At 44.4% G+C, this 13,662-nt stretch overlaps 1 protein-coding gene across 1 annotated transcript in view; it reads left to right on the top strand.

Annotated features, from left to right (window-relative positions):
* The window catches only part of LOC103357689 (tankyrase-1), a 102,132-nt gene that overhangs the window by 57,249 nt on the left and 31,221 nt on the right, over positions 1-13,662 (top strand). The window contains exons 7-13 of the mRNA XM_008282356.1: positions 4,604-4,698; positions 6,278-6,344; positions 6,560-6,746; positions 9,505-9,626; positions 9,709-9,800; positions 12,373-12,451; positions 13,148-13,319. Coding sequence (XP_008280578.1) covers positions 4,604-4,698; positions 6,278-6,344; positions 6,560-6,746; positions 9,505-9,626; positions 9,709-9,800; positions 12,373-12,451; positions 13,148-13,319 — 814 coding nt within the window. The remainder of the gene's footprint in view (positions 1-4,603; positions 4,699-6,277; positions 6,345-6,559; positions 6,747-9,504; positions 9,627-9,708; positions 9,801-12,372; positions 12,452-13,147; positions 13,320-13,662) is intronic.

Here is a 13,662-nt window from a genome sequence, read left to right as displayed (position 1 = left end):
TTAACATGCATGTCTCCTTTTCTGATGGAGACAGTAGACAACGTCTACATGCTTTACAGCTAATTACAGTAACTTAATCACTTCTTTCTACACGTCGTTCACACAGGCTGCCACTACGTGCCGCTAACCTGCTTTTCCACCACCAGCATGCTTTGTATATCGCCAGACCAATAAATTAAGAAAGTAAAATCATAAAAATCGCCTCAAAAGCAAAACAAATGAAATATTCAGCCGATCACCCAACCCTATTAGGCAACGAAAACATCACGCATCTAGTTAGATAGTTTAATTACTAGCTGCTAAATCTAGCAATTAATTAGCGATCACTCAAAAGCCAACTTAACACTGAATGACATTTTAAAAGGAAACGGCAGCTCGTGAAGCTAAGACGTCAATCATCAACAACAAATTACATCATTATGCACAATTACAACATGTAATGACTTTTTCTTTTTTTAAAAGGATGGAAGTGAAAACGAAGCAGCTCAAGGTTCAGATTAAATGCTCTCCGTCGCTCATCTCTCTGGATCTTAAATGCCTTCTTCACTTGTTTTGGATCATTTCAGGCAATTGTGTTTTCTCCTCTTTAAAGAGCAAAATAAAGTAGGTTTCATCCTGTTCTCTCTGCCACCTGAGCGGTCACTATGCTGCCCGGCGAGCGGTTTTAAAACAGAAAACAAACATCTTTGCTTTATAAATTCAGAGCAGTAGAGAGAGAGCAAGCTGCAGCGGATGATACTGAATGAAGGATGACTTTACTCCAAATAAGCTTCTGTGTAGAGAATCCAACACAAGATCAGCCGAGCCAGCGACGGGGTTTCATGTGTGGCAGTGGGCTCGCTCACACACATGCATGTACCCGCTCCTCACACAGGGCTGACAGATTGAGGGGGCGGAGCTTAAGCCGCCCGGTCCGACCCTGGCAAAGACATCACGGTGATGCAACGGTACATGCACGTGTGTGTGTTTGTGTGTCTGCGTGCATGTCGGGGCTGATGACTCACCAGCAGCGAGCGGTTTAAGATGCACCGAGGACCCGGTTAATGCTTTACACATTAAGCGCTTTTTCTCTGTTTATTTATATCCAAAACAATTTTGCAGGAACACAGGCCCAGATAAGACGCACGCAGGCAGAAAGACGCCGCATTTCAAATGAGGATGATGACTAACTGCGTAGCATGTCCCGCTCCTTCCAAACGCTGCTGTCACACCCTGTAAATACGAGCGTACCATCTGTCCACCCGGCTCTGCCTCTCCGCCTCACCGCTGCTGCTGCTGCTGCTGCTGCTGCTTCTCGGATGAACCCCTGAGTGAGCAGCACAGATCACCAAAGATGATCTATTTTTCAAGACGCTGTCTGAAATCTGGCCGGGCGTAATAGGCAAGGAGATGGGAATGTAACCGCCGTCTGGAAGTGGCTGAGAGTTAGAAGAGGTCCACTTTGACAAAAAACACTTATTTAATGTCTTTGATGTTGCCAAGGTTTTGCATCACAGCTTATGAAACGATGTCGTCGTCAGACTTAGTGCGTGGCCTCTGACTGACCTCCTGATGGGCTTTACTGCAGACGTGGTCTTTAACATGAACTGTAGCGTTGATTTCTGTTTTTGTTTTGTTATTATTTCAATTTATGTTCTCGGCGACGTTGTTTGCAGTTGACATCCCAGAAAATGCTGGTAAGTCGCCTGCTTGCGGCCGGGCTTCCACTCCTCAGAGAGCTTGCTGGATGGAGACTGTGAACACCTTGAAACATGTGAATCCTGCAGACACAAGTCACAACTCCTGGTCTTCTCCTCCCTCAGCACCTTCCCCTCACTCTCCCACCAGCACCATCAGCCTGCTGCCAGCCCTCAGTCATCACCTGCCATGAAACGTTTGTGGGAATGACGCGACCGTGTGCATGATGAGGAGAAGCCTTTGCACTTTCTTTAAGGTTCACGCCTGATCCCGGGGGGTGATGGCACAATCACTGCAGCTGGTTCAGTGCACATGCCACAGTCGGTATCTTAAACTGTGCGACCACGTTCCTTCGCCCCCACTGTGCCTTTTATACACGTCACTTGTGGAAAAACAAGGCTGCTAAAAGCAGGGCAGTCACATGAGTGGGACCGAGGGCTGGGGTCTGTCAGAAGGGTGACTTGCGCCTACTCTTCTTCAGAAAAGAAAAAAGCTAATCAGTCAGGCGAGATTATAAACCTCTCCTTCACGCCATCACCTCTTGAGACCTTGTGCTACCTTTCTGAAATGTAATGTGTGAGATACGGTCACCACATGCATAAGTGATGAGGCTTGAGAGGAAGGGTGAAGCCCTTCTCCAACACGAGGCCGTCTTACTGTCACTTTGACATTTTCATTCTTCAGACCATCAGCTTACATCCATAATATGCCCATATAGAGTTGTTTGAACGCCACATAATCTACGTCTTTTGTTGCATCATGCTCAGACGGCAGGTAGGACTGCTCAGGTAGCACAAAGACTTTTTAAAAGAAAGAACGCTGTGTTTTTCTAAAACTTTTACGTACACTGCTTTAAATAAATCCCACCGTTGTGTTACCAAACAAAATTTGGGTGAATAAACAGACACATCTTCTCAGTTACCTTGACATTTAGTTATGATATATGTTAGATTTTTCATTTTCTGCCACCAACCTGAGATTATTGAAGAAACGCAATCGCTGTGTGGAACAAAGACTGAAAAAGTTGTTTCCAGAAACACTGTCTCAGGTACCCGAGGATAATCAATACACCTACCTGTGAACAGACTTCAATGGGACCAAAGGAACGGTCCCAGTGACATTGGAAGCACTTTTGGTGCCAGAGGGATTGCAATTTAGGGGCTATTTGTAAGAGTAGTGGAACCAGACAACCACGGAGCTGTGATGTGGGAGCTGCTGTTTCGAGGACCCAAAGTAAAAGTTACATCCATTTTCCAAGAGGCAATGTTTTACGTGGCTCCCGGTTGGAGCTACGCCACGGCTCGGACTGATATAAAACTGTTCTGGTTGCATCTTCAATCCACGTAATTACCTACAAAGTATGTGGCTCTTTGGTAGAAACTCAAAGGCACAAGCTTGTGTATGTAAAACTGAGGAAAAAAAGCTGCAATTTGGCAGAAACATCCACTGAAAGTCTTTCATGTAAGCTACCTACATATAAATATACGGTTTTGATAAAACTGAAACGACAGTCTACAGCATGAACCAGTTCACTTTAAATTTCTGTTTGACTACATTTTAGCAGCTGCGGCGTCGTATTCTGAAGCATTTTGAATTCCCTGCTGTTCCCATTCCCGAGGCTCACGGATGCCGTAGTATTGTTTGGTGCCATCTGTGGAGCCTAAGTGACAGACCAAACAGATAAAACTGGTGGCCGTAACATAAACGTAGAGGCTTCTGGCATCATCCACCACAGTGCTGCGTTTCTGTGGTAAGAATCCTTTAAAGAAAAACAATCTAAAAAGCAGCAGTCCCTCCTCCCAACTTAAACGGTGGCGACTGCACAACTGGTGCCGGTGGAGCCAGATGGGCCGGCCAACAGCGTTTGTTCTAATCAGATATAATTTAGATATGAGGCCCGGTTAAGCAGTTGAGCTTTTGTCTGCATGAGTGTAGGATTTAAAGGCAGTGAATAGAGATGCTAGTCTGTCCAGAGGGCGTATAGATTTGTGACGGCAACAGCGGATGTCTATTAGTATGTGTATGAACTGTAGACACCACTGAAGGTAAAAGGGAAAGGATGTTTTGTTGGTGTTTGAGTGAACTGACTCCCATGGATGTAGTTGTTTATAGGTTTGACATTTTTGAATTTGAGTTTTGGTTGGTCATCCTTTCTTGACTCTTGGTTCTCATGAAGCCAGCAGACAGAAAGCTTCTGGAAGATTTACAGGCCACGCGTGCCATGTGTGAAAGGGACTTGGCTGCACTTAAGCCATTTATCTCATGGAACTGCCCAAAACGCAACACATTTCTTGTCAGCTCGCTGTGTACCGTCATATTTTTTAATATCTGCCTACTGCATGTAAAAGCTTTAATCCCAGTCCTGTTCACAATTGGCTCCATAGTACATCCAGAGCTGTAAAATGGCTTTTATATCATGACTTAGAGGCAGGTTTTCCATTACTTTTTTCTCTCCTCCTTGTAACAAGTTCAATTTGACTGAATAATGGGAACATTCTCGCCGCTCGAACATTTCTCCACCAGTCTGGGTTTCACTCCAGCTTTGAGGGAAAATGGCCTTTCGCTGAGAGCATGTGGACCAAACGCTGCATGAAGAGCCGGAGCCATCTCATCTCAGTGCCATCTTAATGCGCTCAGAAGTGCAGCTTTCCGTCAGCGTTATGGAGGAAATTATAGTCAGGCTTTGTTACTGCACTCTGATTCAGGGTGGAAAAGCTCGTTCCTCCTGCCAAAGGCTTCACCCTCGGATGGAAACTTTAGCTTTAGTGCAGCCCTCGTACACAGGATTGATGATGATAATGTTTTGATGACGGGCTGTCGGATGAACATGTGGGCTAATGTTTGCTTTATATCTCTTCTTTTTTCTTTCCTCCCACTCTTTGACTCCTCTCCTCTCGTCCTCCTCCCTCTGCTTCTGTCTCTGCAGTCCACTCCACTCCACCTGGCAGCCGGATACAACAGGGTGAGGATAGTTCAGTTGTTGCTACAGCACGGAGCAGATGTTCACGCCAAGGACAAGGGGTACGTACAACAGAACCGAAGAAAGGTTCGATGAAAGAAGGAAATTAAGAGAGCTGAGCGGAAGGTGTTTGGACTTTTAAACAGCCAGACCTCTAGAAACACAGCAGGCTTGGATATGAGTGTTTAATATATGATCAGTGATGCTCTCTGAGGTTTAACCATCATCCAGAAGCTTCACTGAACCTGACAGGAGATCAGTGGTCATTCTTCTTGAATCTGCTCTGATTTGAATTAAACCTCATAAGATGTAGGTGGGTGGATATACACCCTCAGAATAAAGCACTCGGACGTTCATGATGCTCAGACCGACTCGGTGAACCCGTGACTCTTTGTCTCGCGTCACCATCAGGTTGACATTTGTGGTTTTGGGATATCTCCACAACGAATCCGTCGATCGCATTCATGAGATGAATTTTAATATTGTTGGTGATCATCAGGTCAAAGTTCCATTTTGGTTTTTGATTAAATATGTGCAGAACTAATGGCGTTTATCATCAGCTTCTGCTCTGCAGCACTTTATATTTATATTTATAGGGCTAATTAGCAAACTGCTAACATCCTGAGATGTTGAACATGGTAAACCATACAGTAAAAACCACATTGTCTGTGCTTCTTCTAGCAAAATGCGATTGAATCAAGTGGTTTTAGGTCGGACAACAGGCAACCAACTGATTACCGTAATGTCTGGACTATAGGCTGCTACTTTTTTCACACGCTTTGAACACTGCGGCTTAAACAACGATGCAGCTAGTTTATGGATATTTATGAGACAAAAGTGAAGCTGAAAGCGACAACGAAAGAGAGACTGAGAAAGTGTGTGATGAAGTGATTCTGAGGCTGTTTAGCTCAGACACTGAGGAAGATGACTTCAGTGGTTTTAGGAGGAAGATGAAGATAACGACCAATGACTTTTTCTACTGGAGTTTTTATTTTCTTATCCAGCCGTGTTACAGGCACTGTTCGGTAAAAAACATCTAAGATACATATTTTTGTATGTTACCGGTACGTATTTAATTAAAAGTTGAAAAAATATTTCTGTGTAAATATCTCATGTTACAACGTGGACACCTGCGGCTTATATTCAGGTGCTCAATAGTCCAAACATTACGGTAACTCACAGCCTTTACTTTTACGAACAGACGCTTTAACAGTTTCCAACAGAATTGTTCTGTTTCAAGACGTGACATGATTTTTGTGGCACTTCTTTCTCTGTAACTGTAACCCTCAGACGTCAGTTTAAAAAAGCTACATGAACGTCCTTTTAAGACAAAAATGCTTCAAAAACAAACACCAAAAAAATGTTGTATATTAATATTACATTCCACTTTTAGTGACTGTTAACTATACATCAGTTCTGATCATATTCTTTCATTTTAACCCTTTATGTGCCAGTTTGTGGCGAAAAAAAAACCCCACAAAAAATGAAATATTTTCCATATAATAAATGCTACGTGGAAGTTTTTCCTTTTTGATTATAACAATCTGGGATGTGTCAGCGATCAGCACCAAGAGATAAAGAAGAATTAAATTAGGTTTCATTTGAATTAATTGAAGGATCTTTTGTGTTTGTCCCGTCCAGCGGCCTGGTGCCTCTACACAACGCCTGCTCTTATGGACACTATGAAGTGACTGAGCTGCTGCTGAAGGTAAAGCACACGCTGCTATCGACCCCTAATTAATGTGATTATATTTGATATAAATGGAGACACACTGTGCTGTTGCTGCTCCTTCAAAACAAACACAAACCCCATCGTTGGCTCTGAACTATCCACAGTTGATTCAACCTAAACGGTACCAACGGTGCAGTCTTTGCTCTGTTTACTCCTTCGTTTCATCCTTTTTCTTTTTCCTCCTCCCCCAGCATGGAGCCTGTGTGAACGCCATGGACCTGTGGCAGTTCACGCCGCTGCACGAGGCGGCGTCTAAGAACCGAGTGGAGGTCTGCTCTCTGCTGCTGAGCCACGGCGCCGACCCGACCCTCCTCAACTGCCACAGCAAGAGCTCGGTGGACATGGCGCCCACTCCCGAGCTGAAGGAGAGGCTTACATGTGAGCGTACAGCGCCGCTACATGTGTCGTGGTGCCAAATTAATGAACGGGGTGTTTTAGGAATGGGTGTGTTGATACCGTAACTTATTGGAGAAGTGAGACGTTGACAAAGTGTTGGTGTGAAGACGGAGCGAACACGTGACATCCAGCAGGTCCTCTGAGCCGAGCAGAACAACACGATGACTGACGATCGCATTCATTCGTGTCTCCTTTAACTGACTAAACCGCGGCACACGTAAAGCAGAAAGGAGTCCATCACGCTTAGAAAACTGTGGCAGCAAATAGAAAATCTGATTTCCCCGGCTTTTGAAATTCTCCAACTTCAAACAGAAATTAATGTCCCTGCACAGAATAATACATTCTGTAGTAATTGCTTTAATGTTTTCTGGCTGCAGTTAATCAGGAAATCCAAATCAATTATGTTCCCACTTGACTGCGAGTTAGTCACGTTAATAGCTGCTGCCTTTGGCTTTCACTCCTGCAGTCGCTCATTCATAAAAGTGCGGCGGCGGCGGCGGCGGCTTCACCTCCGACGGTCGGAGCGCTTTGTTCTGAGCCGCTCACCTCGAGTTTCTTTAAACTTTCTGCTCTGCTTTGATTTCAGGTTGACTCATATTTGAATATTCGTCACACTCACACTGAAACTGTACATCCCAGAGCGTGCATTGTCTCATGTGATGTGTTAATTAAACAGATGCAGTACGCTGTAATTAAGTTATAGCAGCGTTTCCTCTTTGTGCCGCCGCCGCAGAGTCAAAGCTCAGGGATCGGCCTTTGTCTCCACCCGCCCGCCCGCCGCAACTCTCGCAAACTTAATTAGTGACTCGGCTCTCTCGTCGCCGCACTTGTTGCGTTTGCGTTTCGTAACGAAGCGGATCAAAACAAAACCGAAATGCCACATGAATCACCAGGCTGTTTGTTTTGATGATGAAGGTGTGTCATCGGAAACTCGTCTCAGCGGGATGTTCGCCGCATCACGGGAAGAAATCCAAAATACCGTCTTTGGGTTTTCAAACAAAGACTTGTAGAGCGGAGACGGAGAAAGCTTTTAGCCATCTGTGCTTGTAGCGTACACCAGAATATACACGTTGGGATGGATTTAGACGGCGAGAATCGAAGGGAAATTCTGTGACAGCCATTTTCTTTTCCGTAGAACAAATAATTTGACCTGAACAGTAAAAGTTTTCATTAGTTTAACCTCTAAAAGGTCACATCTATGCATCAATATGACTGATTTTGTATTTTTTGCCGTGAAAATAACCCACAAAATGCCTTATAGTGGCTCAGATGTGACTCTATGTGCACATCTATGAAATCTAAACCTCTCTCCACCCACTGCTGCTCGAGCACACCAGCTCACCTACAACAATGGGTCCACTACACAATGCAAAGTTGTGTTAATGTTGTAATTCAGGTGTTCGTGTTTGACTTGGAAACCGATTCTGGGAAAGAAAGCACCGCTCTTGGATTTGTTTCATATGAGAAAGTCTGGATTGAGATTGAAAATTGCAGTTTCACGGTGGAAACACTCGATAGTTGACTCTTTACGTTGCTCATGAGATGCCTTTTAGCATTAAAACAAACATTATACGGACATGTTAACAAGATAAAGAGCTACATATTGACCAGAGAGGGCCTTTAATGTTTGAACCCCAGGCGTTAAGCCTCCTGCTGCCTTGTTTGTGGGTTGAAAAAATGATTTTTCCAGACGACAAAGTGAAGGTAGTAGTTTTAGAGCCAATTAATTTCATTTTGACAGCAAATAACCTCCCGTAAAACCACAACTCACTTTGGGAAATCTGATTTTCAGTGTGATTATTTTGTGGCCAGAAGAAGTCACGGTAACGGTATTATCTCGAGGAAGTTATAAAAAGTAATAACGGTAATGCTTTTCTTGGACGCGCTCGCCTGTCGTCTCTCCTGACGGGATTTTGCGCGATGGCAGCAGCGAGGCGTCGTCTGATGTAGTAGCTCGTTACGTCATTAATATCAACGTTTTTTTACACCTTTGTGCGTTTATATCCAGGGCCTTTACACATTTGCATACTAAAATCCAAGTTTTTATACTTTTGTGCGTTAATATCCTGTTTTCTTTGACTCCTTTGCGTGCTTACGTCCATTTTATGCGTTTTTTTAAAGCATTTCTCAGCAAGAAAGTGAATAAATGTGCTCGACTCATGTCCACATTCAAACCTAGAAGTCTGAAGCGGCTTCAGCGACTAAGTGCAATGAAGACGGAGCTGCTTCTGTTTCCGTTCATCTGCTGTGTTTTCATGTTGCTGATTCTGATTCTGCTCCCTTCTTGACCACGTTTCCCTTGAAGACGCGAGTCCTTTGCGGCGCTCGTGCCATTTGTCTAAATGTCTGATTATAAATGCATGAGCGCCGTCGCTCGGTCGGCAGATCGTCTCCAACGCGCTCCTTTCATGCAGCCTGAAACGCTTCTGGAGCAGAATAGTTTTGTTGTTTGTAATTTTCAGGCCCCGGGGGGATAATCACTTGTTTCCGCTCCGACTCCGTCACACAGACTGTTGCATCATGTGTTATTAGCTCTCTGGCAGGAAAAAAAGAACAAAACAAAACTTTGAAGTAATCTTTCTGAAGTATTGTTGCGCTGCAGGGTCAATGCGAGTGAAATAATACGCTGCAATGGTCGGGGAGGGATCTCGTTCTTCTCTCAGCACCAGATGCTCCTTTGTGGGTTTAGATACTGAAGCTGCTGCTCCTCAACACGCTGACGTTTCTCGTGTGCTTTCAGATGAGTTTAAGGGCCACTCGCTGCTCCAAGCCGCCCGGGAAGCCGACATGGCTAAAGCCAAGAAGACCCTGGCCCTGGAGATCATCAACTTCAAGCACCCCCACACGCATGAAACCGCCCTGGTGAGAGTCACGCAAATTAACCCGCACACACACGATCCCGACGCCGATGGCGAGTCGCTCACGTGATGTTTCTCTGCGTTAGCACTGTGCGGTCGCATCGCCTCACCCCAAACGGAAACAGGTGACGGAGCTGCTGCTGAGGAAGGGCGCCAACGTCAACGAGAAGAACAAAGAGTGAGTACAGCCTGTTTCCACCCCTCAGAAACACAAACTGCAGATTTATATCCGGCGGGTGATTTATGCTGGAGGTCACTTAACCTGATGCGAGTCGCCGACGCGCCGTAAAGCATCAGAGGCACTTCAGTGATATAAAGCAAAGACAGCATCGTCGCCTGATTCTCATCGTCTGCTGGCTTCGGTACATGTAGCCGAGCGCACGATATAAACATTAAACAAACAAAAACAACAACATCCACATCATCTACAGCAGCCGCCATAAACAGCCCCGACCAACGATTATACCAAGTCGAAGGAAATGTCTGGAGACTTTCATACCCACGACCTTACCTATGTACTGGTTTTCTTTTCTATTGGGATCATTACGTCAGCTTATTTTAAATGAACGTTTCACATATGAATCTATTTCTCATTAAAAGGCGAAACACTTCTATTTGCACATGACAGCTGAAAGTATTTTATCTTCTCATTAATGATCATATTTTTATGGATCGATTTTATCTGCCTCTTTGCTTTTAGTGTCATTAATTAATAGTTGTGTTTCTGATGTTATCTTGTCTTCTCCTACTTTTTGTGTGAAGCGCTTTGAATCACCTCGTGCTACACAAATAAACCTGCCTCGCCTGTTTAATGAGAAGACTTGTTTGTACTGCTTCCCTTTATAGAAACTACTCGAGTGTTTAGCGCACCACAAAGCAGTGCTCTTTGTGGAGCGTTTCAGAGTTAACCCTCTGAACTCTGAGTGGTTTCTGGGTGTTTTCTTTTGCTTTTGTCACATTTGGAAGCAGTAAGACCGACTAGAGGGAGAGAGGACTCAGAAATAACCTCGGTGCTGTATGACGCAGTGACTGTGTCAGAAAATATAAATATACATATAAAGAAGGAAAGCTGAATGTGTTTGAATACTTACAAAAACAAAAATAAAAATGGAATCTTGTACAACATTTTTTCAAGATGTTAAAAATACTGGAAAGAAAAAGGCGACTCTACATACTATAGATAATTCACGTTTTCATTACTTTTTGTTTGTTCTGCATAAAAACAACCTGAAGTTCAGACGAAGAGTCTCAGGATTTTTCTCACTAATGGTTTCATGATTGAGGGCTGCAAGGTGGATCAGTGGTTAGCATCGTGGCCTCACAGCTAGAAGGTCGCCGGTTTGTGTCCCGGTGAGGACACCCGGGATCTTCCTGCGTGGAGTCTCCATGTTCTCCCCGTGCAGCGTGGGTTCTCTCCGGGTTCTCCGGCTTCCTCCCACAGTCCAGAAACATGTTGAGGTTAATTGGTGATTGTAAATTGTCCGTAGGTGTGAATGTGAGTGTGCTTGGTTGTCTGTCTCTAAGTGTAGCCCTGTGATAGACTGGTTACCTGTCCAGGTGAACCTGCCTTCACCCTGAGTCTGCTGGGATAGACTCCAGCCCCCCATGACCCTGGTGAGGATTAAGGTGTAGAGATGATGGATGGATGGTTTTGTGATTGAGCAGCTGGACACAGAATCTCTTGTTTTTACAGAATCTTTTAAGAATAAATGGTTTATTTTGGGCGATTTTTTTTTAAACGAGATGCAGAATAAAGTGATTTTGATTAAATATTATGATTTTAAACTCAGGTTTGTTGAGGTTTTATAACTGAACAGCGTTTAAGGAACATCGTGAAGTAGAAAATCAGTCAATTCTCTCCGTTTTTAACCTTTGTGGTTCTGACAAATTACGTAATTCGGAGGACAACCCATCTTTCAAACCCACCAGTTAGTTTAAGGGTCAGAGGTTTATTAGCTTCACGACGGACTTCTCACTCCACAGTCACTTCTGTGGTTTCTTTGTTTTCATGCTTTTCACTGTGTGTGTTGGTAGACATCAGTTATTTATATACTGAGCTCCTCTTTATGTGTCTCGAGCTCCTCTGCAGCGGCGCGCTGGGACTGAACACAGATCTTTGGGTTAATCACTTTCGGCAGTCGCAGCCTCCAGCAGATGATGGTGCGAATATGAAACGGTGTGAAACTTCACCTCCACACTCCGGATGTGAGAGCGAGGTGTGGAGCAGCTAGCCGCGTTAGCTTGTGATGCAAACCAACAAACTCCATCCTCCCTTCCCAGGAAATCAGAGTGAACGTGTCGTTTGTAGTGATTGTGTAAAAGCGGAGTTATGTTCAGGAGACGTGGCACCGAGCAGACGTTCTGTTTGCAGGTTGACTTGGACTAAAGAGGTCAGCGAGTCAACCAGGATGAAACACGAGGGCGTAATGATAGCAGATGTTTCTAAAGTCATTTCATTTAGTGTTGACCTGTGGCTTTTACTTCTGTTTTTTCCTCTGGTTCGTTGTTTTAACAGAAGAGATAATGAGCTATTTTCTAAAACTGGTCTAAAAGTCGTTGGAAAGGTAAAGCTTTGTGGATTTATTTAACCATCAGGTGTTGTTTGTAACCAGTGGGGGTGCTGTGATGCTTCTTTAATACCACGATGTGTTAACTTTAGTTCATTAACACAAAGAAACAAACGTGTGTAGTACTTTTGTCAGGATCCAAACCACAGACTGATTTGTCTCCTGTCTTTGTTGTGTCTGTAGCTTCATGACTCCTCTCCACGTGGCAGCAGAACGAGCTCATAACGACATAATGGAGGTGCTACAGAAGCATGGGGCAAAGGTAAAGCAGATTATACAACTTCTTTTTAATCTTTATCTCCCTCCATCTATTTATTTTACTCACATGTCTTTATAACCACCTGTTAAGCTGTCTAATGTCCATCCATCTACATACAGACGCCTTTTTATTTGGTTTTGTTTCGTCATGTATAGTACGTATACAAACTCTTTATTGTCGAAGGTTCTCCACAAAGTCGTCGATGTAAAGATGTGAACGTGTCTTTAAACTCAATCATCGCTGTTAACTATCTGTTTATGTTTTTTTTGTGTCAGACACTGAGAATTAAAGACGAGGACGTCTTTGTGAAGCTGCCAGTTTAGTCTGATGTTCAGAAGTCGTCCAGGGTGAACAACACGCGCTCGCTAATTGCGGTTTTATTGCTTTATGCCGAAGTCGCAGCAGCTTTTATCCTCCTCGCTGAATTAGGTTAATGCAACCCTGTGTCACCAAAACTACTTTATGCACAACTAAACAGCGTTCTGGTTTCACCTCGAATGTGGGACGCATCAGATGCTTTGTAGATGAGGCCGTCTGAGGGAAAGTGGGTTCACCAGACGAGTAAAGTCACAGAACTCCATCAACAACACCAGAACCGGGTCTAAACGTGAATCAGTTGTGTTTTTAAGTAGAGCGGTTCAGGAAGTGACTGCATCTGAAGAGGTTCTTTCAGAAGTCCTAATGCAAAGGTGTGTGCAGGTGAACGCCCTGGACACGCTGGGTCAGACGGCGCTGCATCGCGCCGCGCTGGCGGGCCACCTCCAGACCTGCAGGCTGTTGCTAGGATACGGGGCTGACGCCTCGCTGGTGTCGCTGCAGGGCTTCACCGCTGCTCAGATGGGAAATGAAGCCGTTCAGCAAATACTCAACGGTACGCCGACCTCTGTGTGTGTGTGTGTGTGTGTGAGCGGCTGAGTGGGTGTGCAGATGTGTGGGTGCTGCGTTTTGGTTGCTATGCTGTAAATAGTGAGATTAACTGGAACTCTTCTGTAAAGGTCAATATTGATATTTTCAGAGCGAAGGTGCAGATAGGTAAATAGATGTGAAGGCAGAGCGAGCCGGTTCAGCTCCACAATACTGTAGCGTTCACAGATTAAAGGAGCCCAGTGGAGTGTTTTCATCAGCAGCAAAGCCTCACATCATAAACTCACGTGTTGAATGACTCCACACAAATTATCTTAAAGAGTTAAAATCCTGCGTTCTTAGTCTTCCTC

Source organism: Stegastes partitus, unplaced genomic scaffold (assembly GCF_000690725.1).
Source record: "Stegastes partitus isolate 25-593 unplaced genomic scaffold, Stegastes_partitus-1.0.2 Scaffold268, whole genome shotgun sequence".
NCBI classification, from domain to species: Eukaryota; Metazoa; Chordata; class Actinopteri; family Pomacentridae; genus Stegastes; species Stegastes partitus.
Note: the sequence above shows the minus strand (reverse complement) of the source record. Positions and strands in the feature narration are given on the sequence as shown.